This window comes from Spea bombifrons, chromosome 1, assembly GCF_027358695.1.
Source record: "Spea bombifrons isolate aSpeBom1 chromosome 1, aSpeBom1.2.pri, whole genome shotgun sequence".
Taxonomy (NCBI): domain Eukaryota; kingdom Metazoa; phylum Chordata; class Amphibia; order Anura; family Pelobatidae; genus Spea; species Spea bombifrons.
In genome coordinates this window covers 33,333,493-33,360,315 of record NC_071087.1, presented here as the reverse complement: position 1 = coordinate 33,360,315, position 26,823 = coordinate 33,333,493, and the positions used below count along the sequence as shown (strand labels likewise).

The 26,823-nt window shown below is 35.9% G+C and overlaps 1 protein-coding gene across 4 annotated transcripts in view; it reads left to right on the top strand.

The window, feature by feature from the left end:
- The window catches only part of GRIA2 (glutamate ionotropic receptor AMPA type subunit 2), a 64,411-nt gene that overhangs the window by 33,014 nt on the left and 4,574 nt on the right, over nucleotides 1–26,823 (top strand). For all 4 annotated transcript variants that reach the window (XR_008351125.1, XM_053460266.1, XM_053460260.1 and 1 more), the window contains exons 7-12: nucleotides 7,162–7,329; nucleotides 7,435–7,539; nucleotides 8,571–8,681; nucleotides 10,191–10,397; nucleotides 13,987–14,357; nucleotides 19,309–19,507. Coding sequence is in view for 3 of the 4 variants with exons in the window: in XM_053460266.1 (XP_053316241.1) it covers nucleotides 7,162–7,329; nucleotides 7,435–7,539; nucleotides 8,571–8,681; nucleotides 10,191–10,397; nucleotides 13,987–14,357; nucleotides 19,309–19,507 (1,161 nt within the window). In the remaining variant the exon portion in view is untranslated. The remainder of the gene's footprint in view (nucleotides 1–7,161; nucleotides 7,330–7,434; nucleotides 7,540–8,570; nucleotides 8,682–10,190; nucleotides 10,398–13,986; nucleotides 14,358–19,308; nucleotides 19,508–26,823) is intronic.

The following is a 26,823-nucleotide window of genomic DNA, read 5'->3' as shown; positions in this document are numbered from 1 at the left end:
GTTACTTTCCTTTTATTTACAATGTGTATGTTTTGGATTTACCAGCTCTTGCAGGAGGAAATATTTTCCTTATTCTATTTATATTTAATCATTGATTGATTGAATGATTTATATGGCACCATCATACTCTGCAGTATACTATGCATCCTATGGGCCACGAAGCCCTAAAACGCAAAAAAGATGGCTGAATTATGCATGTCCTTATTACTTGTTGTTATGCTGAGCAAACACAGAATATTACATTTCATCCACATACAAATTCCCCTCTGGGGCACAGCAGAGGTAATTGGTAGATTTACCATGGCCATTACATTGGAAAGTAACAAGCACTGTTACCAGAAATTAGGTCTGCATTAATGAGGTCTACTTGGAATTTTTATATTAGTACATTTGGTAATAAAATATTCATCATGAAAAAAAAGGTATAAATACTGGACAGATTACAGAATTTAATTTTGGAATTAAATTATGTTTTACTTATTTTATGGGTATACTTGCTTTGAAAAATTGAGACTGGGGCAGTAGCTTTCAGCATTCTTCTAGTTAATGACAGAGGAGTTTTGATCCTATAAATAGTTCTAGCAATGTGACCTCTTGTAGTGCCCAGCAAAAGAACTCAATGCTCTAAAACCATAAACAAATCACACATCACAAAAATAAAATGAAGGTAACCATACGATACTTCCAACTGTGGAAAGAAAACAAGGAATATTAGCAATAAAAAAAATATATTTGGGGGTCAGGGATCGTGAACTTAAATTAGGATAGGCCTTTGACACTCGACTACATCTTCTCGTGCCCTGCCTGAGGACTTCTAGCCGTGTGCCCTGCCCGCAGGCTATCCAGCCACAGAATCCTGTCTGTGACCTGTTTGACGACAGACAGCAGGCCCTGCCAGTAAGACCACAGAGAGCGGGCCCCATTCAGTATGTCCACAGCCGTCTGTCTATAGACTTTCCAAACCATGGTTCCTGTTCGATGTCCCTGTCTCTATCCTGCCAAGGTGCATGTCTGAAGTCTGTATTGAAGTCCATATTCTTCTTTCCATTATCCTGTTCGTGTATACGAATACTGTTGTACAGTATTTACCACTCCAGCCTGAGTGGGGGGGGCCCTTAACAGATTCTCGCACCAGGGCCCTGAGGTTTCTAGTTACGCCCCTGCTTGCAACTCTACCATGGATGCCATTTTTTCACAGTCTCTTTCTTATTATGGAATTGAGAACACTGACCTTAACTGAGGTAAGTGAGCCCTGCAGTTTTGTACATGTTATTCTGGGTTCTTTTGTGGCTTCCTGAATGAGTCTTTGAATGCATTCTGGGAGGAATTCTCCTGACATGATTCAAGACTTCCAGTTTCTCTCCATTGGTAGATAATGGCTCTCACCATGGTTTGCTGGAGTCCAAAGCTATAGAAATGGCTTTTTAACCCTTTCCAGACTGTTAGATGTCAATTACTCTGTTTATCATCACTTCTTGGATTTTTTTAGACCTTTTAGGTTACTTCACTTTGCAAGACAGGTTCTATTTAATTGTTTACATTTTACTGGAATGGTAGTAATCATGTCTGGGTGTGTGTAGTGAAACTGAACCCACTTATCAATCACACGTGGGTAATAAGTAGCTTTAGTATTTAAGGAGGGCAATTACTTTTTTACATAGAGCCTGGGAGGGTTGGATAGTTTTTCCATTCTGTACATGAAATTATCATTTCAAAACTGCATTTTCATGTTGTCTTTTGTCTTATATTAAAACGAGTTTGATATGAAGCATTTAACAGTCTAGAAGAAGTTGTGAAGGGGCAAATCATTTTTCACAACTCTGTATCTAGAACATGCTGTACAGTAAAAAAAATATTGTTCCATTAAAGAAGATACATTTTTATACTATAGCTTAATAGCTGGCATTAAATGAAATTATTACTAACTTGAAAAACATTTGGCTCAGGAACATTTAGCTATTATTATTATTATTAGAAGTACTAGCACTAGTAGTTAATGGCAATTATTTTTAGTACCTAAAATGTTTAAAGAGCTTATAAAGAGAAAATGTCTTTACCAGCTGATACTACATCCCATTCTGTCATGTCAGCTCATGTCAGTCACATTGCATTAATGCCTTTCTTGTAAAATTAGCCTTTGTGTTTATATCTGTTGGTGTGGAAACAAATCACATATTTTGTTCATATTCATGTTGACTGCACCATTGCCTCCAAACATTGTACATTAAGTTTAGGGCATTCTACACGTCCTACTTTCTTAGAAACCAATAATGCTATAAATTTGTAATTGACAAATTGTACAATCTACAACTTTTAAATGTTCCTTTGCATTTGCAAGTATCCAAAAAGCTTTTTAGTATCAAAAAACTTTACTGAAACATCCAAGCCCTCTGCAAACCACCATCTGAAACAATTTGAAGAGAGGCCCTTGCAGCGGCCAGAGTCTTAAGCCTCACAGTCTCCATTTACAGCAATGGGACGGCTGGGGAGATCGTACACTATATGGACAAAAGTATTAGGACACCTGACCATTACACCAACAGAGACTTTTAGGACATTGCATTCTAAAAACATAGACCTAAGCATGTAGTTGGTCCTCCTTTTCCAGCTATAACAACTTCCACTCTACTATTGAGCTGAGCTGGCCCTGCATAATGGATAGTTCAGTCAGTAAGGTGAGTTTTAAGAAATCTCTCTGATTTATATATGCTTTATAAAGGGCTATTAAAGCTATTATTGCTGCAGAAAATAGCTAGAGGCAAACCATAATGTAAAGTCAAGTCAATGACACAAAATTCCAATTCTCGGGTACAGTCTCCTGCCACCTCTCTTTAGCAAATACGTTCCAAAGTATGTTCTTAATCTACATAGCTCCCAATATTGGATAGCAAGAGACACTGAGCATGGCCAAGGGAAAAGCTTTACGGAGACGTTACGTGACCTATTGACAGCTATTTCTGTAACTGGGTGAAGACATTTAAAAAAAAAACAAAAAAAAAACAATCTCAGCTTGTAGAAAGGAGAGATATCAAGGGAGGAAAATGGGACAGAGAGATTTGGAACCCTGCTAAACTTTGGAGTTGTGAATCGACCATTGTTTCTTATTCTCAATGATCTCAAAGTTGGCAATAAATATTGTGGTTTTGGTTTGTCCAAAACTGACACCAATTGAATTAATTCTAATAGAGTAATTAACTGTAGTTTATACAATGCAAGCACAGTAGATCGGTCTTCAGGGACAGCAACTTAACATTCATTTCTTTCCCTTAATTCAAGATTTAACAACCTGGCACATTTGATGGGAGGGATAAGAGTTCTTAATCAGCATTGTATGTATAATTCAGGCATTATTATATCAGTTTTAATTCAAAACCTTTCAGCCGGGAATTTGCTGCTGTGGTGACATTTCTGTTAGAACAAGAAATGCCTCTAATTCAGGCAGTGTATTATTCTTGATATTTAGCTCTACGTGACAGAGATCAAATTACAAGGACTGCCCTTAGTGTTACAAAGCAAGGTTAGAATGTGTCACTGATGGAATATGAATGAGAATGCACTCGTCACATGATCAGAACCATGCTTTCTACTTCAACAATGATTTGCTAGCAAAACTAAGCAATCACTTGAGTTACAGTTCCCTTTCTGGACAATTACCCAATAATTTGTGTGTATCTATATAAACTGCAAATGTCAAATGCAGGTCAATAAGGTTTTTCATTCTGGTAATCCCAACAGTTTCCAGCCTCAGGTAACAGTTTCCATACCATCAGAGCTACCAAACTGTATTGTTCTGTACAAGTATAATTCGTTTGCCACAATTAAGTGAACCATTGCTCTGTATTCTCTACAAAAATGTGTTTGTTTTTCGATTATAATTTCTATCTTCAAAGGCATGTTGCCAAAGACAGGCTGTTTGTATAACCTTAATATCACAGTGCCTTTTTTATAGCTTTTAATTTACTTTTTACAAGGGAATGCATCCGAGAAGCTCTCTAGGGTCTACTAACAGGAATGACTTTGCTAAATTACATTTGAAGTGCTTGGACTTGCTAAACTTTGGAAAATAAACAGGGAGTGGATTTTTAAGGACCTATTTAGGATTGTATATTCATTTGAAAAGAGGTCATGCTCAGTTATCAAAGTTGAGCTGACAGTAAATATGATGGAAATGGGAATACTAGGAGTTAAGAAGTAAAAATATTTGTTTGGTTTCATCTGCCTCCTGTTGGCTATGATGACCTTGATATCCAACTTATTTCAAAGCAGTGTTGCCAAACGCACCCCCTTTGGGATGAACAGAACTCTCAAAGATTTTGTATTGTCTTAGCTTTTCTGAGTATCCCTTAGGTTCTTCAAGTTACATCATTGATCGATAGGATTCCCACTCATCATTAACACAATATAAAGGTCTCACCAGTAATAATTAAATTTTTGTATAGTGTAATATTATATTCACCAAAACATAGGGAATCGTTTACTCTTCAGTTTGGTTTGTCATTTACATATATAACAGGGTATAATTGTGATGACAGACAGAAGTAAGAGATGCAAGACCATTTTAGATATTCATCTTGAAACCACATGGAATATAATTTTTGCCATGTCTGTCTCCTATTTCAAGCACAAAGTTGTCCAATTGAAGCATATCTGAAATTTTCCCAAACCCTTTATTTTATAAATCTACATACATTGTATATGTATACAAAATTTGCATGATTATTTCTCCCCATTAACTTCCTGTACTGTTCAGTTATGGCTGCCATATAACTAAAAAATATTTCTAAATCAACTAAACCACATGTAAGCCTAAATGAAAAGTAAAGCAGTGGTCCCCCTGTAGATTGTGATAACCTTACATAATATAATTCCAAACAGCCAAATGGTGTGAGTAATGCTAATTCTAAAACTGAACGTTTATAAATAGCATACTTAAATTGTGTAATGTCTAAAAAATACAATCTATTCCCAAATTATGTATGTATAAGAAGTAAAATAAATTAGTGAAAATAACAGGTCCATGTGTTGTACTGAAAATAAATAATAACCCACTAGTTATAACTGAGGGAAGGCAAAAACATCTATCTAGTGACAATAGAAAATAACAAGAACAGTAGGAACTTCTACCATATCTACAGCTAACATAGGGAGGTCCAATCATGGACATTGACTTATTCAGCTTGAAGGAGCCTCTGTGCAGGACAATGGTGACATAGGATGCCGAGGAGGAGTCTCATGTACGCCATCTAATTGAATATCCAGTTTGGATAACCTGCAGTTATCTTGCATATTTATACCTGTATCAAGGGTATTGCGTGAGACGCCTAAAGGTTTCTCATTAGACATAAGGCTTATATTTTATTTGTTAATCCATTTGTTTTTATGGATTCCACTATAATTTTTTTATTTGGGCCCATCACAAGCCACTGTTTGCAATTTTGTGAGCAACAAGTTGCTCCTTATTATGTAAGAGAGCATTTGGCTTTTTTATACTAAGGCTAGGTTTCCACTTGGGTTTTTGTCCGGCGTTTTTTTCTTGATGAAAAACGCCAGGAAAACTGCCAAGAAAACTGCCACTGCATTTACCTGCGTTTTGGCGTTTTTTCTGCAGTTTTTTCTGGCGTTTTAGCCTTTCTGTGGAAATTGCTTTTTTTGACCTTAGGCAGTTTTTCCAGCCTTTACAAGTTAGAAGTTTCACCCAGCTAAAAGGGATTAGGATAAATGGCAAGTATCTGCCCTCTCCTGATGTCATTTACTTGGTAGACCCTTTTGTCTCTTTTCTGTGGTTTGTAAGGCATGCTTTATTTCGAATGTCTGCTCCTCTGGGAAGATTGGCCCCAAATGATGGTGCAAATTGTTTGCTGTTGCTTTTGGCACGCAGGATCCAGTTGATGCGTCGGGTATGTTTGTTTGTAATGGCATGTTTGTTCCAAATGGTGTAAAATTCAATATGAACCAGTCCAGGACTTTGTTTTGTGTGAAACTGTTTGTTTTCAGCCTATTTCTCGTAGGACACACAGATACTGGGTCCATCCTCTGCATTGTAACTGTGGAAAAAACGCCATAAAAAACGCCAAGGCAATAAACCCACATGGCTTTTTCATGGCGTTTTTTCTCTCCCATAGACTTCTATTGGAGAAAAACGCCAAGATTTCTTGCAAAAAACGCCAGAGTGTGAACATGCTGCGATTTTGAAAAACTGCCACAGAGCCCAAAAAAGCAGAAAAACGCCAAAGAGGACTGAAAAAAACGCCAAACAGAAAAACGCCAAGTGGAAATGGCATTTTGCGATTTCCTATTGAAGAACAGCTAACATCTGGCTGCAGCCGTTTTTCACTAAAAAAACGCCAGGTGGCGCTATTGGCGTTTTTATGGGCGTTTTTAGCAAAAAAAAAAACAAGTGGAAATCTAGCCTTAAGAGAGCACTATGGTTTTTTTTCTCTCTCTATACATGTACCCCATTTGGAGAACGATACATCTCTCTGGAGTGATAGTATTATTAACTATATTTTTCACTTATATATTATTTTTACTGGTGGCGGTCCAGGTTGATAACCTATTAACATGTGGAGGTACCCTTCAAAGGTGTCAAAAGAATACCAATGATGGTAGAACACAAAACCATCACATCAACAAACTTGAAGTTAAAGGAGGTCTGTGACTGATTTCACCAACCCAGTAGTGGTCAATTATTCTTGGCAACACACGCCCTCCAGCTCCCGGTTATAAATGTACGAAGTTGGGTTGTATGTCGAGAAAAATGTCTGACGCACATTTCGCCGACCTACAAGGCGGCTCCGTCAGGGGGGAAAAAGAGCTTGAGATGCACCGGACTATATTTATCTACTAATGAGCTCTTCCTATGGGGGCCTTTCAAACGCCTATTATTAGCATTATGACATGGAGTTGAGGCACTTAGAAGCAGCAGTGAAGAATGATGTTGCAGAGATCCTAAATGTTTTAAAAACAAATTTAAAAAAACTACAGGCTGTTTTACCAAGTGAAACAAACATGTAGCTATGTTTTTTGGGGGAAACTTCTATTTGGGTATCTTGTAGCAGATAAAAAAAAATAATTTAAATGTCTACAAAGATCTATACACCATGTTCTACATGCCTTACTAGAAATGATTCAATCGATATGTGAATTTTGTTATGTTTTCAGTATACATCGGCCCTGACCTTTGACGCTGTACAAGTAATGACAGAAGCTTTCCGCAGTTTGCGCAAGCAGAGAATAGAAATTTCACGACGAGGAAATGCTGGAGATTGCCTTGCAAATCCGGCTGTGCCATGGGGGCACGGCGTAGAAATTGAAAGAGCATTAAAACAGGTATCTTTTATTTTTTATAGTGCTGTTATCTGGTAACAGCATTCTAAATTCCTATTTTGGAAGGTATTGTGGCTAGCTTTACTGAGTTTGTCATTTTCCAATTAGGTTCAAGTAGAAGGCTTGACTGGAAACATAAAATTCGATCAAAATGGTAAAAGAGTCAATTATACAATAAACATCATGGAACTCAAAAGTAATGGCCCACGGAAGGTAACTTTATTGCTTTGTTCTTATTATTTTGTTGTGCTTTTTAAGATAATTATGTAGTGCAGTACAAGTTTTATGGATATGCCGTATACATGACACTCAGTAAACATACATTGTCAGACTGTCAATATCAAGCCTGTCTAAGTCTATACCTTATACACTTCTAGAAGTAAGTGCCACATATGATGGGCCTACGTGGCCAATAACTACCGTTTCATCACGCTAATTTTAGTAGGCCGGTAGCTTTCAACTGGTGACAAATGTATCCTTTGGGTCACTTTGCTAAGTGAAAGGAATACTTTAAAACTTGGATAATTTCTAAGTTAATGTTGCTTCATTTAAAACATTAATATCGAATGATTACTAAGCAAAACGTTTTAAATAAAGGGTAACTGGTTGGAGAAATAAAATAAAAATGCTTAGGAAACAATGTAGCAGACAGTGTAATTTGTTAATAAATATTAGAATGTCTGCAGCTGTATTAGTGCATCAATGTCTGGTTTTGTGACATATATTTGATGTATTACTGTAACACAGATGCCCTTCTAATCTTGGCTATATTACCACCATTATTAGACAAACATGTCATTTTTTCAAATATCAAATGATTCCAAAACTATGGATATTTACTGAAGGGAAATTTAAACTTTTGGGTGTGAAACGTATTGCCGAGAGAAGAAGAGTGCATATATGTTGGAAAACATTTATGTTGGAAACTACAGGTCAATTTAAAGAACGATACAACTTTTGTATGAAAATAAATTACAAGCATTGTAGTTCTATGATTCAACAATTCAATCAATATCTCACTGGGCTATTATGCAATAACAAAACCTCTTTATTTGCTATTTTGTGATTTTTTTTTAATCCAATGTATTCCCACACATCTTTATTTCTCTTTGTTTTACTGCTATTGTTATGTTTTCTTTATATTAATCCCAAAAATATTTGGGAGAAAAATGTGATTTTTCATAGCAAGAATCTTTCAGTCGCTCAGCTGTTGTTATCTACTGTTTATTACCTTGATTTGACAGATTGGATACTGGAGTGAAGTCGACAAAATGGTTGTTACTGTTTCTGATGTTCTGTCGGCAAATGATTCCATGGGCCTAGAAAACAAAACTGTTATTGTTACAACTATCTTGGTAAGAGATGACTGAACCAAAAGCAGCAGCATGTCGCTTTATTTATTAATCTATTTTTACCATTATTTATTTCATGAAAAGAATAATTTAACTCTGCTTCGCCAGTGTGATCATTTATATAATCTAGGTAACCTTTGATTTATTTAGTAACGTTCACATGTCTGGGACATAAAAGCTCAAGGGGTCTTTAGGCTAGAACATTAAAATCTTAGTTAAACTCTCACATTAAAAATAAGTAAACCATAGGATAACCTTAATACACAAAGAGGACCCACTGGGTTCCCTGTACATTTCCTTTTATTGTGTGCATGGTGGATGGAATAAAATAATCTAGCAGTTGCAAACCCATTCCTGGACTTCGAAATGGCCTTTTATCATACCTTCCCATATGATAAATTTAGGGTTATCTCGTAGCCCTTAGTTTGTTGCTGCTACAATGCCGAGGACTTCAAATCCTGTACTACTTGGTCTATAATGTGTGTGTGGGGGTGGTTGAAGAGGAATTTTGTACTAACAATCTCATTTATCACTTACCTTGCCCAATAGCTCAGATGATGGGGAAGTGAGTATGATACAAGGCATTCTGGTATTGTGTATTACCTCCACTAAGATCTACCAACTCTTTACCAGTGCCTGTTGCATTTTCCTCATTGTTAAGTATTTTGGTAGGAAAAAATGGAAATGAGTAAGATTGTTAGTTTATTTTTTTACACCTATAATTATGAAAATGATTTGTGCAAATTGTTTATTTTCTAAAGAAAATATAATTGGTTTAAATCAGATTCATAATGATGATCAAATTTAGTACTTAAACAAATCCTCTAAAGATTGCCTAATAAAAACTACACACAGTTATCAAAGCCTAAATGGCAAGCACATCTGGAGGGAAGATAAAATGCTTCCAGAATGAATTAATATGTCTAGGGAACAACATAACCAAAATCAACATTAACCAGATCAAAGTAATCTACATAGTAATATAAAGAAAAGACAAACATATTTTTGTGAACTTCTGCCATACATGTCTACTCTTTTCTTTGTTTCTTTACTCATATTTGTTACAATATTTAGTATTACCATGCTTTATGCTCTTTATGTACTTGCATTATTTTCAAGGAAAATGCAGCTTGACATGCCATTCTAAAATGTATTTAAAATCAGGTTTCTAGCTCAGAAGATGTTAACATGCTATATCCATGTAAGCACAAGTAAATATTTTATCCTTAATGCTAATTTATCCTGTTAGGCCAGATTTACAAATATAATACAGTCTAAAACATAACAATAGTTCATTGGTTATACATAAATAAATATTTATGAAATTCACCTTGAAGTCAGTCGTTTTTCGTGTTTTTCATATTTTGTAAAAAATAAAATAAAAAATGATAGACAAAACCATTACCGATATTGTTTTCGAAGAAAAAAAAATCATAACATGGCCTCGAAAACTTTATTCGATTACAATGTATTTGTTATTGCTTTTTTTATTACTAATTTCAATATTTTCAGGAATCTCCATATGTGATGTACAAGAAAAATGCAGATCAGTTTGAAGGGAATGACCGATATGAAGGATACTGTGTTGATTTGGCTACTGAAATTGCTAGGCATTGTGGATTTAAATATAAGCTGACAATTGTCGGTGACGGCAAGTATGGTGCTAGAGATGCAGAAACAAAAATCTGGAATGGAATGGTGGGAGAATTAGTATATGGGGTAAGTACATTAAATATATTCTGGTCATCTATGCATATAATGTACATTAAATATGAGCTATTTGCTTTGTAACCAAATTTTTATAATATACATATAATACATTAAATATACAATATAAGGAAATCTATGGCTACTGTCATGTTATTTAAAAAAAATGAAATGAATCAATTTCTTTTGGTTATTTCTTTTTTCATAGTTAATTGTAATTAATTATTGAGGCAGATCTCTATTATCCCAGACACTATTAACCAGTGATACCAGTTTATTATACAGGTATAAAATATAATAAAATATTTACAATAATCAATGTGTAGTACTGCACAAAATTGTTGCCTTATGCGTTATTTGCCAAGTAGTGTTTGTTAGGCGACGTTATATGCCAGTTTAGCTATAGACACTGAAAAAATCAGACTATGTTTTGTGTTGTTTATACAATTAAACTTTTAGGAAAAATAAAAAAAACACATCTGTTAAGCTTTATTTTGTTAACATATCAGAGAGCTCAATTAATGTGTTGTCAAAGTGAAACAGCAGCTTTAAAGGGCAATTGCTAGCATAAAATGTATTTATTGCCCATGTGGTTTTCGTTTGTAATAATTTCGATTGGCTTCATTATTTATTTAACCCCTTCCTTACCACTATGGATTACAGGTACATCCTCAAAAGGTGTGCCAAGATTAAATTTAGGACGTACCTGTACATCATGTGGTATTTGCAGCAGCAAGGACATCTCCCTGCAGCTGCACAGGAGATCAGGCTGCTTATTGACAGCCTGGACTTGACTTGTCAGCAGAAGCCAGGATTTCTGGCTTCCTGCCGACCGATTGTGTGTAATGGCGCTCGGCAGGTGCGCTTGTACGCCGTTACATAAGGAATGCCTGATCGTGTGATTGTGCATTCCCTTCCGATCATCACTGCTGACGCCAACCGGAAAGGTCGCTGGAGGACAGGATAGGCCCAGCATTTATATATGTCAAGACCTTACATCCCATTGCTCTAGCACTACATGTAAAACATATAACCCCCTGTCCCACTTCACTACCCCCAAACTCCTTAAGCCAGAAGTAATCAAAATACTGCCCTATAGGGTACTTTGAAATGAATGGATGTGGTCTTCTAAAACATAAAATAAATGCATATGGGGTATATCTGTAAACAGATCTGTTGCTGAATATTAATTCACAATCAAATTTTCTTGCATGTTTCTATGGTTTCAAACTAAAGTGCTATTTTTTTGAAAAAAAGGAAATGTCATTTGTGTGGGCACATCAAACATGGAAAAGAAGAATCACGATTAAACGATTAAAAAAAAAGGCAAAAATGTATAGTAACTATGGCACTAAAAAGCATTGTTATGGAAGGGGTTACATTTTGCCTCAGGGAGCTCATGACTGTGGCAGTAGCTGACACATCCAGCATTACCTAATCAATTTCCTGTCCTGCAGTCATCTCGCTTTACTTTACAGATCTGCAGGATTATTCCTCACTATTAAGTTATGTTCGCTATTGATACATTTCTAATTGTTGGTGATTGGTTCCAACACTTTTGTAAGGGTAAGTGGGTAAAGATAAGATAGAAAAGGAAATTGATTAGACAATGCAAGGTTTGCCACCCTTTAAATCTCCAAAATATTTGGACTGGCATGCTAAGAACTGTAAAGGTGGCAGTTCCTCTTTAAGACCTATTTGTCTTAACATTGTTTTACTGGTCATATGATTACACCCAGGAATATTGTTTTATATAAATTTGTATATATATTGTAGAAGATGAAAATGCAGAATGAGAAGTGGTCAGCAGAGAACGTTGGGAAACATTTAGGGAGTGTGAGAGATAGAGTAAATGAGAATGTGAGTGTGTTAGAGAGTGTGGATGAATGTGGGCCCACAAATTGCAGATGAAAATTCTGAGCATTTTGCTTCGTTTTTGTCTGATTCGTGGAGGGTTTGGCCTTGTTTTTGGGGCTTCAAATGAATCGCTGAATTTACTAAAATTCAGAAAATTTCCAATTTGTATGAATCCGAACGCACAAGTCTAAGCTCTCTGTTTCTCTCTCTCTCTCTCTCTTTCTCTGTATGAAAAAGAAAGCAAACCCTCTTTACATATCAGGCCATAATAACAATCATATTCATGATTAGTTAGGTAAATACAACCTCAGATGAACAACAGCACATAACATATTATACCGTGTCATGATTTACTCAACAAAAATAAAGCAAAAATGGAGAAGCCATGTGTGAAAAACTAAGTACTTCCTTACCCTATTCCATAGGAATTAAGATGCAGACAGGTGCAATTGTTGCTGTCCATCAATCTCTGAAATGTTATAACACCATTTCCAAACAATTTTAAGTCCATCATTCTACATTGAGAAAGGTTATTTAAAAGTGGAGGCCATTCAAGACAGTTGTCAATCTTCTCAGGAGTGGAAGTCTCAGTAAATTCATCCCAAGGTCAGACTGTACAATGCAATCCCAAGCACACCAGCAAATCTGCAACAGAATTGCTTAAAAAATAGAATCAAGGTGTTGGGAAGGTGGGGACTTCAACCTGGAAAAAATGCCTGCATACCTCAATGAACTGAAGCAACAGATGACTTTCATAGATGGCTTCTGCATTTTGGCTTTATTTTGGTTGAATAAATCATGACAGTGTAATATTTCATGTGTTGTTGTTCATGAGGTTGTATTGTACCTAATTTTTATTTTTTTATACCTGCCAAGGAACAGATGATTGTTATTATGTCCTGATTTCTTTCACACAACTATATATATATATATATATATAAGGAAAAATAAAATGTTACAAATATTTGCAATGAGTACCATAGTGAAATAAATAAATGAATACTTGTCAAATATATTATTCTGACTCTGTGTATACTTTTAGTAAATTTGATATGAGGCATCATATGTTATTCATGAGATGTCAAGGTCTTTTGAGCAGGTACCTTGGCATTTCAGGAAAAAAATGTTCAAAGACCTGTTAAAGAAAAAAAATACCTTTTTTTCGAATATAGAAATGCCACAGCAATATTGATAGAACTGTGCACAGAATTGTATAAAATAGTGTTTTAGTTGTATACAAATGAAATTTACAGGACACTTAAAAGGAAATTAGCAGTAAAGTCAACCTTCTTTAATTTAGTCATTTTTTACGGGTAGCATTTGGCATTTGGGCTTAAGCCTTAGAAAATCATCATTGACAGCGGATTATTAATCAATTTAGTGTTAAGATTAATGTAAATATTACTTTATAACCATATTTAACCAAAATTTGAATAGTTTTTTAATGGCCAGTTTTGCATCACTAAGCAGATATCATAACATATCCAACAAAAGACATTAAGTCATGTGGAGAATTAACTAAAATTACTGATTTGCAGAAAAAGGTCTGATGAAGGTGGTGTATTTTACCTTTCAGGGATGTTTTTAAACTGTAGAGTGCAAGAGCATTGGCATTTGGTGATGGTGATGCAATACTTTCTCCAATGTATAAGTCTCATTTTTTTAACTCATTTTTGTTCTGTGCATTGCAAAAATAAAAATACAAAAATATTAATTTCTATTTTATTTTTCTTTCTGTTTGCAGAAAGCTGATATTGCAATCGCTCCATTAACTATTACACTGGTGAGAGAAGAAGTGATTGACTTCTCCAAACCATTTATGAGCCTCGGAATATCTATTATGATTAAGAAGCCCCAGAAGTCAAAGCCAGGAGTGTTTTCCTTTCTAGATCCTTTAGCCTATGAGATCTGGATGTGCATTGTATTTGCTTACATTGGGGTCAGTGTAGTTTTATTCCTGGTCAGCAGATTTAGTCCGTACGAGTGGCACACGGAGGAGTTTGAAGATGGAAGAGAAACACAAAGTAACGATTCATCTAATGAGTTTGGGATATTTAATAGTCTCTGGTTTTCCCTTGGTGCCTTTATGCAGCAAGGATGCGATATTTCGCCAAGGTTGGTTACTCATCTCATCCTACTTTGTGCATTTTTAGTCTGAGGGGTAGGAAATGGTGCATATATATATCTACTGTTCTAGAGAAACACTTTATTTCATTCACGAAGAGTCCTACAGTGCTTGACGAGAAATATTGACATAAAATCAACAGCAATACAACAGCTAACTTAACTTCCTTATGCTCCTGTGGAGGTATTGTATATGCACCATGTAAAGACTATAAAATGCATAAGGTTTCAGTCAGTTTTTGCCTTCTTGGAGGGGTACCGTGTTTTTGCTGCATATTCCCATTGTACAGTTTTAAGGCTGGATGGTCAAATTAACTGTAATGGGAAAAGAGGTTAATTTACTGAGGGAAGCATTTATTTTCTTAATGCAAAACTACTGTGATGCTATTCCTCTTTTACATTTTGTGCACAATGAATTGTACCATGCACACTTATTGTATGGCTTTTGAACATTAATTATGTATACTATTGCCCTTTACCACTTTCAACAGTCTTTTATCTTTCTCATAATGGGCCATCAAAAAAACCAATGCAATTTATTCTGCTCAAGGGTAAAGTAACATACACACATGAATAAGGCTTGTTTATGTTTTATACCACAATATGCAGTTTATGCATGGTTCTACATACTTTCCTCTTCAACAATAATGAGAAAGGCATGGGGAGTGATTTTCTGCAATGACTTGGTCATACAATAAGGTTGTACCATACAGCAACGCCATCAGCGGGGTACAACCGGTATTGTTGTACCGAGCCTGGATGGGCAATGGGGGTTCAGCCGCCCTTTCTCACTTAAGAGTAGGCAGGCTATAGGAAGACGAGGCCCCTGTGGGCCCATAGCACCAGCTTGTTCAGTGGTACATACTGCTAGGCCCCCTACGGGCCCCTAGCACCTGAAGTCATTTCCCAGCGCTCAGACATACCGTCTGTGGACCTTGAGGGAGCAGAAGAGCTGGCACTGGCCTACCTTCTCCTGAGGCAACAAAGGTAGGTTATATGTGTGTAAGTGTAAATAAATATGTTACTTTGTATCTGTCTGTTGCTGCATGTGTTTTAGTATGTGTGTAAGTATGATACTGTGTGTGTAGGATGCTAGTCTGTGTGTAAGTATTTTTGGGTGTTAGTATGTGTATGTATATCAGTAAGTTAGTGTGTGAGTATGTTAGTGTGTGTGAAAATATGTTACTGAAAGTGTAAGGTTTGAAGACAGAAGATACAAGCTTCAAAGGTCAAAGGGCATGTAGCAGACAGGATAACAGTAAAAAAGCCAAATAATCCAAGGCATGCAGCAAACAGGGATAACCCGGGGGGGGGGGCAATGTAGGGTCAGAAACTGTGAGATCAAACAAAGATTCAATATGCATGTCGCCATCTTGTGGTTGGCATGTGCATGTCTGCTAACTAGGTATGAACAAAGACAATGGTGCCTGTCAAAAGTGTAAATCCGCTGATGACGCTAGATCGGGCCGTGGAGGTCCCAAGTTAGGACCTGATAGTATGTTTCTGTGTGTGTATGTACATGTTAGCTTGTGTGTGTAAATATGTTAGTGTGGATAAGTATTTTAAGTATGTTACTGTGTGTGTGTAGAAGGAGGGGCCAGATAATTTTTTTTACGCCACTTAGAAAGGCAGCAGCTTGCATGAGTACTGTACTGTTATGTTAGAGTCGGTAGAGTCGGTATTGTTAAGAGTCACTGTGTATCTTATATATATATATATATATATATATATACACACTGACTCTAATACAATACATATACTGTATACACACACATACACATATATATATATATATGTGTGTAGTGTATAGTTATTGAGCATGTGTTAGTGTATGTCGTTGAATAGTTTGTGCATGTATATAAAAGTGTGATGTCAGCATGTGTGTGTATTGTGTGTGTTATTGTATGGCATTAGCATGAGTGTGTATCTTCACATGTAGTGTTAGAGTGTGTATTGGTGTATGGCATTAGCATGCTTATGTATAAGTATATAGTGTTAATAATGTTTGTGAGCATATGATGTTAGCATGTGTGGGCCTTTTACGGTATGTTGTTTTAGTATAATAGTGTATGGTGTTAGCATGAGTGTATGTGTGTTAGTATTTGGTGCTAGCATGGGCGTATGAGTGTTAGCATATGCTGTTGGAGTGTGAGGGGTGACCCTAAGGTCAGTGGCACCTGGGAGGGGCAGAGGAGCAGGAAAAATAATTTGTTTGTATGTAAGTGCACAGTGATAGAGTGAGTGGGTGTTAAAGCGAGTTTGAGTGTTAATTATAGGGGGACCTTGAAGAAATACTGTACCTAGTCTGCCTAACCCTAGGCTTGCCCTTGTTCTCATAAGGTGTACTTATGGGAGGATCGTAAGGTGGCATGATGAGTGAAGCAATAGGTTGGACAGTGTGATGAACATGGGACAAGATGCTGGGATGGGCATGGGGCCGGGAAGTTAAGCATGTACTGGGCCTCAAGATTTCTGATTGTGGCCCTGGTTCCATAGATAGTAGCACTAAGAAGATGGGTATGGTAATACATTACATGATATATTGGCTACAGTCCTGGAGGTTTCTTCTGTATGAGACTGTACTTGAGATACTACATTTTTGATTAACAATAGTTAGATCTTAATATGTAGCTTGTGGAAAGATAATAATATTAATAATAATAAGATACACTATATGGACAAAAGTATAGGAATACATCTCTTAATTATGGAATTCAGGTGTTTAAGTCAGACCCATTGCAACAGGTGTATAAAATCAAGCACCTTGCCATGCAGTCTGCATTTACAAACATTTGAGAGAAAAATGGGTCGTTCTGAAGAGCTCAGTAAATTCAAGTGTGGTGCTGTGATAGGATGCCACCTTTGCAATAAGTCAGTTCGTGAAATTTCATCCCTGATAGATATTCCACTGTCAATTGTAAGTGGTATTATTGAAAATCATGACCTAACATGACAGCAAATCACACTGCAATATACTCTATTGTGCTTGATAAACTTGAGCTCTATCCAGTTAACTATTTTTAGTGAAATTTTTATTTAGTAGGCAATGAACACACAAAAGTGTTGGTTTGGTCTGATCTCTTCCACTAGCTATTGATTTTGACATACATAAGAAATTGATTTTCAAAACCAAAATATATAATAAAAAAGTACCTTTGTGCTTTCATTAAGTAAAGTGTAAATACTAACAGATCGATAAATAATATAAATAATAATTTAGTGTGTAATCGTGTAATAGATTAATCTGTTGGACCAGAACTAATAGAGCAAAATATGCCATCTGTCTTCTGTTAATACCCACATATTGTTTTGGTTATATAGTACATTAATAATAATAAGAGTAATAATAAAATGTAACATACAATAATGTGCAAAAGTTTTAAGCAGGAGTGAAAAAATAGACATGTTAATAGTTTAGTTTTATAATTTATCAAAATGCAAAGTGAGTGAACAGAAGAAAAATCTAAATCAAATCAATATGTACCCCTTTCCTTCAAAACAGCATCAATTCAATTCATTGAATGATTAAACAATTATTACAAACATGTGCTATTTAATCAATTTAAACACAATCATTAACTGAAGCAGAGTCAATTGTGTAGGGAAAATAAAACTGGGCGAATAACAGTTAAACTCACTAACAAAGTGGGGTTGCTGAAGACAGCAACACAAGGTTGCATCATCAAGATCTCTCCCAGGCAGACATTTCAAGGCAGACAGGGGTTTCCAGATGTTCTGTCCAACCCTTGAAGAAGCACAATAGGAACAGGCAATGTTGAGGAATTTAGATGCAGTGATTGGCCAAGGAAACCCAGTGCAGCAGATGCAAGACATATCATACTTACTTCACTTTGCAATTGGAAAATGCCCAGCAGTGCCCTCAGCTCAGCATTGGCAGAAAACAGTGGGATCCTGGTACACTCATCTACTGTCTGTAGAAGTCTGGTCGGAATTGGCCATGAAAGACTTGTAGCTAAAAAGCTATACCTGATGTAGAAACAAGGCCAAGCAACTTAACTATTCACGAAAGAGACTGGAGTGCAAAAAATGTGGCAGCAGGTGCTCTGGACTGATGAGTCAAAATGGGAAATATTTGGCTGTAGAAGAAGACAGTTTTGTTCACTGAAGGTCTGGAGAGCGGTATAACAATGAATATTTGCAGCCAACAGTGAAGCACGGTGGGGGTTTCTTGGAAGTTTGTGGATTTGGTATGCATTAATAGTTTCCTTATGCAATACCATCAGGCACACATCTGATTTATTCAGCAGCATGACAATGATCCCAAACATACAGTTAAAGTCATAAAGAACTATATTCAGTATAGGAAGAACAAAGAATTCCTGTGATGGTATGGTCCCCTGATCCTTTGAGTCTGTTTGGGATTACAGGAAAAGAGAGAAGCAACTATGGATGCCTAAATCCACAAAAGAACTGGACAACCTACCTACCGAGTTCAAGTGTACCTAGAATAATTGATGTTGTTTTGAAGGCAAAGGGTGGTCACACAAAATATTAATTTGATCCGTTTTTCTTCTGTTCACTTGCTTTGCATTTTGTAAAATTATACAAAGAAACTATTAACATGTCTATTTTTGAATGCATTCTTACAACTTTTAACACCTACCTAAATGTTTTGCACAATACTGTGTGGTTTTAAAAATATAAGACAATGTATAAGTCATTGAAGTAGTCATTAGTACTTAAGTACGTGGCCAACCTGTGTGTATGTTACTTCTTGCATATTTATTGCAATGGATTAGTAAAGTAAAATATTTTGCTTCTCATAAAAAAGTAATAATTGTAAAACATTTCTGCAGCCATTAATGTGGTAACTGTATTTATGTTAGAATGGCTTAATTTGATTAACATGTTATCTAAAAAATATGTAATTGCTTTATCAACCTACATTCCATTTTAAAAAACAATTTTAACTTGTCATTAGATCCCTATCTGGTCGCATTGTTGGAGGTGTGTGGTGGTTCTTTACCCTGATCATAATTTCATCCTACACGGCCAACTTAGCTGCTTTCCTAACTGTTGAACGGATGGTCTCCCCTATTGAAAGTGCAGAAGATCTGTCAAAGCAAACAGAAATTGCATATGGAACATTAGATTCTGGGTCCACTAAAGAATTTTTTAGGGTAAGACTATATTTTCTGTTTTCCTTCAAATGTCTGCGTTGGTGTATTTTATGACAATATATTATTTTATAATGATAGCGAACAAAACAAAATTAGAGTAAGTGAGCACCTGCGCCATGCAGTAATGCAGCCAGACCTCCAACAAGCAATACTAAACCTACAATATATATATACACACACTCATGGTGAACTTATACCATGTGGTATTATAAGACTGTAATGTACTGTTTAGTAAATAAGCCCCAGAGGGAGGTCTGAAAGTCAGTTTTTTCTGTATATATAAATTTTATAAATGAATGTTCTTCATGATTATGATTCATAAATTGTTTCTTATTCTTACATCATCACAGTAGATGTAATTCTTGCACAATTACTAAGCTCAGTTTGTGCTACAGAGAACCCACGCCATACGCAGCCTACACTTCTTAGGAGAATAAGAGAACATTTAAATACTTCTGTTGCAATGAAAAGTCAAGTATACAGGAAACATGAGTCATAATCAGTAGGCTGAATATTAATTTGAAATGCTGTTGTAAATGTCTGTCTGCGTAAAACTTCTTTCTATTCATGTTTCCTTCCGATGTCATGTTTGTTCACTATTCAAATTTCAGATGGTTGATTAATGCTAGACCGCTGATGCCTGAGAAGACAGTTACATAAAATATAGGTGTACCTCTGTTTTATAGTTTTACATTTTCCGACAAAATTCAACCCATAAGGATTTATTTTTCAATGCAAACTAATTGCATAGCTTATAAATTGTTGTCATAATGCAACAAAAATGTGAAAGGACAAAAAAACATAGTTTGTAGTTTTATTTGTATATACGGAATTTGTATTATACATGTAGACAGACATGGTATTATCCTTAGATTTGAAAATGCCACATAGACTTGAATGGATTACTTTAGCTTGAATAGGCCGCTGTGGCTTGATAGCCGACGAACAGGGCACTGGCCCAAGGTAGGATAGCCCTCAGACAGGCCGCATGGAAGGATAGCCCTCAGGCAGGGTGCACAGCAGGATACGAACAGGACCAGTATAATGAAATCATGAGGTATTTAGGGAGTGAAGCTGCACCAGATAAAAAGGTCAGACTGACAATATAAACAAAGCCAGAGTTCTCACACCTAGAAGAGTGGCCACAAGAGGCTGCAAGCAGAAACAAAACCAGAATATATACAGGAACCTGGCATTCAGCTCCCATGCCTTCACCTGAAACACACAAAATTTAAAGATACAAATAACTTGTATGTTAGTGGCTCTAAACATGAACTATAGTCCATATGACCATGTGATACTGTTGTTTCAAATAATAAATAAATATTAATTTTAATGGGCTATAATTATGTCAAAATGTCATGATTTATTCAACAAAAGTAAAGCCAAAATAAAGGCAGGGAATTAAGATGCTAAGTAGCAGACATGTGCTCCCAAATGCTCTTGATTAATTGATCATTAGCAAGTGTAACCCCTTTATAAATGGGTTTAGCAGTTTGTTGGTCTGGAGCATACAGGTGTGTGTTACCACAATGCTAAAGATGACATCAACAATGATCTTAGAGAAGCAATTGTTGCTGCCCATCCATCTGGGAAGGCCTTTACAAACAATTAAAAGTCTATAATTCTCAGTGAGAAAGATTATTCAAAAGTGGAAAACATTCAAGACAGCTGCCAATCCCTCCAGGAGTGGACAACCCAGCAAATTCGCCCCAAGGTCTCACCAAGCAATGCTCAGACTCTACAGGCCTTAGTTAGCATGGTAAATGTTAAAGTTCATGACAGTACAATTAGAAAAAGACTGAACAAGCATGGCTTGTTTGGAAGGGTTGCCAGGAGAAAGCCTCTTCTCTCCAAAAAGAACATGACAGCGCAGCTTAGGTTTGCAAAGTTGACTATGAACTCCTCTGTGTATCAAAGAATTCTAGAGTCAAATGTGAGGCCATCTGTCCTACAGCTAATGCTTGGCTGAAATTGGGTCATGCAACAGGACAATGATCCCAAGCACGCCCGCAAATCTACAAAAAAATTGCTGAAAAAGGAGATAATCAAGGTGTTGCAAAGGACAGGCCTCAACTCAATTTAAATGCTGTTGTGGGAGAGCTGTGCATAAATGAATTCCCTCAAACCTCAATGAACTGAAGCCAGAAGAAGAGTGGTCCAAAATGATGTGAGAGACTAATAAAGTCATAGAGAAAATGAGTACTTAAAGTTATTGCAGCTAAATATCGAGTTATAAGGTGTACCCAGTTTTTCACACATGGCTTCTCCATTTTGGATTTATTTTTGTTGAATAAATCATGACAAGGTATAACATGTCATGTGTTGTCGATCATCTGAGGTTGTATTTACCTAATTTTTAGACAAGCTAAGAAACAGATGATTGCTATTATGTCCTGATATGTAAAACCATGGAATTCAAAGGTGTGCTTTCTTTGTCACACGACTGTAGATTCTATGGTATTTTAAGAATCACTTGGCTCCATTTTTATAATGCAAGTTGTTTGGCCTTAGCCCCAAAACTTGTACTAGGCCATCATATTTTTATTCCATACTCTGCCATGATTTCTTATAAGGTGGATATAATTAATAACACTGGGGAGAAACTGTATGCTAGTAAATGTGAAAATAATAGACAAACTGAAAATGATTATTAGTTACCGAATTTATGAAGCTGTAATCTTAAGGCACATATGTCTTTAACATGAGAAATATTTGTTAAATAGTATGTCCTTCATATAAAATATTTCCAGTAATAAATATATAGCTCTTTAATTCAATGCTGATGAAAGATACAATATGTGATAAATTCAGCACAGCAACAGGTGGAATGGAATCTTGAGAATTATAATGTAAGTAATGTGTGTGAGAAAAGAAAAGTTATGTAAAATGTCCTTGTCTAGAATCTCTTTAGAGTTAGTCAGTCCACATGCCAAAAGAAAAAATATGCTAGGGAATAAAAATCAATCAAAATTGATTTTGTCTCCATGTAAGGCAGAGATATCTAATTGGTTTATGAAGTAAAAAATAAAATATTTATCTAAATTAAAAAAAAAATGTAAAAACCATTGGGGAAGTAATCTGTCATTTTACAGTACAGGAAGAATTGATTTCCAAAGATATTTTTAGTTTTATTAGACCTAATTAAATGTATTTGATTATGCATCTATAAATTATTATGTAGAAAAACACAAGCAGTCAGTTAAGTTAACTTTAAGCTTACTTCCTGGGTATTCCTGGGTATTTTTCATGTTTGTGCACCCAGTTTTGCAGACCAATTTGGAGAATTTTATTTAATTCTTTTAAGAAGCTTACATTTTACATAATATATATATATATATATATAGATATATATATATATATATATATCTATATATATATATATATATACATATATACATGGTTAACTAGCAGACGAAGTAAAATATCATTAATGAAAGGACCGGAAATCTAAAACTGTCTAACATATCAGAGAAAACAAGAATATATTGATCTTCTCTAATTACATTTTTTAAACAAAAATTACTTATACCAGGGCCCTTCCTACCTTCTGTCTGCTACTACAACATATTTTTGAATGGCTTGCTCCAAAGATAGAGAATGTCTAATTTTAAATTAAGCAATGTAGATTTTGTATTATAAATAAAGCGCATGGTATTAGGATAGCTATACTGTCAGCCCAGCAGGATTCTATTTCGATGGTCCATCGATGGTCTCTACATTTTAAAAATCCTCGGTGATTCACAGTATTAACAGTAATTAATGGTTTGTCAACACTTCAGTATCATCAATTACAATTAATAAGAAAAATCAAATGAAATGAGTGCTTAGTCTAAAGTTATCTGTGCTAAAAATGTAATCACATTAATGCATAGCGCCTCTTTTCTCAAGGAATCTTTCACATTTGAGAAAAACAGAAAATGAATCTAGCACCAAATGACATTTATAACCTGTATCAATCAAACTTTTATTCAGATTTATAATTACCAGCTATGAACTTACACTAACTTCCGTCAAATGCATATTTGTTTTATAACATACTGGAACGGAAAGCAAGGGCGCAGAATATTCCTTGGCTGTCGTTGGCTGCTGAAATCCTCCTCTGGGTTTTGGATTAATAGCCCGCTCTTTTGGCCTTAGTACATTGTCCCTTTTTATTATTACTCAATATAACGAATGATACCGGTCTTATTGGCTGAACAAAGAGGCTCACTTTCTTAAGGAAACACACAGCACATATATAGCCACACCTACAATGTTATCTGCAACGTAATCTCAAGCCTTATCAGCACACATTAGTGGCAAGAGGCCACCAATCAGCTTGCCGGGGAAGGAGCTGGGTCCCAGGCAATGCCCATCTGAATCCCTTTAACTCAGGGACCAATCAGAAGAGGAGCTCCCCGACCCTCCATATACAGTGAAGGAAAAAATGATTTCATCCCCTGCTGATTTTGTACGTTTGCCCACTGACAAAGACATGATCAGTCTGTAATTTTGAACAGTGAGAGACAGAGTAACAACCAAAAAATCAAGAATAATGCATTTCAAATAGGTTATAAATTGATTTGCAATAAGTATTTGATCAATCGGCAAGAATTCTGGCTCCCAGGTGTCTTTTGTGGAAGTGCTCCTAATCTCACCTGTATAAAAGTCACCTGCCCACAGACTCAATCAATCAGATTGGCCAAGACCAAAGAGCTGTCCAAGGATGTCAGGGACAAGATTGTAGACCTACACAAGGCTGGAATGGGCTACAAGACCATCGCCAAGCAGCTTGGTGAGAAGGTACGATTATTCGCAAATGGAAGAAACTATCAATCTCCCTTGGTCTGAGGCAATATCCAGAGATCAGTGATGAATCAGCCCAGAATTACATGGGAGGATCTTGTTAATGATCTCAAGGCAGCTGGGACCATCGTCACCAAGAGAACAATTGGTAACACTACGCCATGAAGGACTGAAATCCTGCAGTGCCCGCAAGGCCCCCCTGCTCAAGAAAGCACATGTACAGGCTCGTCTGAAGTTTGCCAATGAACATCTGAATGATTCTGAGGAGAACTGGGTGAAAGTGTTGTGGTCAGATGAGACCAAAATTGGCATTAACTCAACTCACCGTGCTTGGAGGAGGAGGAATGCTGCCTATGAACACAATCCGCACCGTCAAACATGAAGTTGGAAACATTATGCTTTGGAGGTGTTTTTCTGCTTAGGGGACAGGGCAACTTCACTGCATCTAAGGGATGATGAATGGGGCCATGTACCGTCAAATCTTGGGTGAGAACTTCCTTCCCTCAGCCAGGGTATTGAAAATGGGTGGTGGATGGATATTCCAGCATGATAATGAAAACACACGGCCAAGGCAACAAAGTAGTGGCTTAAGAAGAAGCACTAGCCAGTCTCCAGACTTTAATCCCATAGAAAACCTGTGGAGGAAGCTGAAGGTTTGAGTTGCCAAATGTCAGCCTCGAAACCTTAATGACTTGAAGCGGATCTGCAAAGAGGAGTGAGACAAAATCTCTCCTGAAACCTGGTGTCCAACTCCAAAAAATGTCTGACTTCTGTGATTGCCAGCAAAGGTTTTGGCACCAAGTACTAAGTCATGTTTTGCAAAGGGGTCAAATACTTATTTCACTGAGTAACTTATTTGAAATATGTTATTCTGGATTTTCTTGTAATTCTGCCTCTCACTGTTCAAATAAATTTACCATTAAAATTAAAGACTGATCATATGGGAAAATGTACAAAATCAGCAGGGGATCAAATCATTTTTTCCTTCACTGTATGGATATCCGGTGATACAGACATAGCGACCAATGGGAAAAGGGCCTACTTTGCTACCTATTTTAATTTTAGATCATTGCAGCGGACAGGTTTAACCTTTATTATAGCAGCAGCTTAGGTAGGACAAATGGTTAACAGTAATGCAACAGTTACATACCATGAAAAGTAGTCTCTAGCACAGAGTCTTCCATGACATGATTTTTCACCCCATAATCCCACGGTGAAGATTGCATTGGTATATTATAGTACCATTATTTAACTTAATTATGCATTTGACTTCAATTGGATTTTTTAAATAGCATTGACTGCATAGGAAAACATAACTTAGCGTTTTATATCTTACCCATGCTTTCCTTTTTTGACATAGACATTGTTCAAACCCTTAAAGGAACAGAATGTTTCACCCTTTTCACCTCTGCACCAGTTCATTATAGTACTGTATAGATAAAAGAAAATAAATCCTACATCATATAGTAACAGACATATATTGTTTTTATTTTATTCCGAAATTATACTTTTTTTTATTAATGTTCCAGATTGATCTTCTTGCCACTGTTACCAAGAAAAATGGATATTGCCGTATTAGCCCAAGGCTAAAAATACAAAATCAATTTAACATTGCTAACAGTGACAAAGTGTAGTCTTTAGTTGAAGTTGATACATTTTATTGGGCCAACACAGAAAAGTATGTAAAGTTATGTTAGCTTTCAGGACATCAGAGGTCCCTTCTTCAGATGAATCTATGTCTTCTTCTATGGTGTCCCAGTCATAGGTATCAACTTTATCTAAAGACTCCATTTGTCACCATTATCAATGTTTAATTGAGCTTGTATTTTTTGCTCATCATACATAAGGCCAGGTACAAAAGTCCTCTATTGATTTACTAATAATATCTATGCTCACTCATCTTGTAATGTTAAGGCAACATAGATAATTTAAAAGGGAGACAGATTTGTTTACATATATGTTAGCAATGGTTGACACAACTTCTGAACGTATGAATGTAGATGAAGATGGGCATTGACATTAGGCATTAAAATAACTGAATACATTTTGATTTTGTTATAATGTGCTTGATGAGAAATGCGTTTATAGATATTTTTGCTTCTTTTAATGTAGTTTCCCACCATATTTTTGCCAACAGAGTTATTGTACATTCGTATAGCTATATTTAACTCCAATATCTGTTTTGTTGCTTGAGAACCATCAATTAATCATAATTGCTCTTGAACCTTGCGTAGGCACTTTATGTGTATGATCAGATATATAAATGTCTTTTGAAAGATCATCCCTTAGACACAATATTTGCTTTGAAGAACAGGAAGATTGAACACATAGGAATGTTGTCAGCTCTCTACTGTGTTCTTTTAGTCCCTTTGTTTCAAGGACTCAGGATTTTATCTAAATTATCCAACTGACAATTATTGATTATATACTAGCAATAATGCTTTTCGTTTTTTTTATGTTTTTTGTTACTTAGATGATATTTAAACAACTGGTGGTAGACAAAATGTTCCATATTTTATATATTTTAT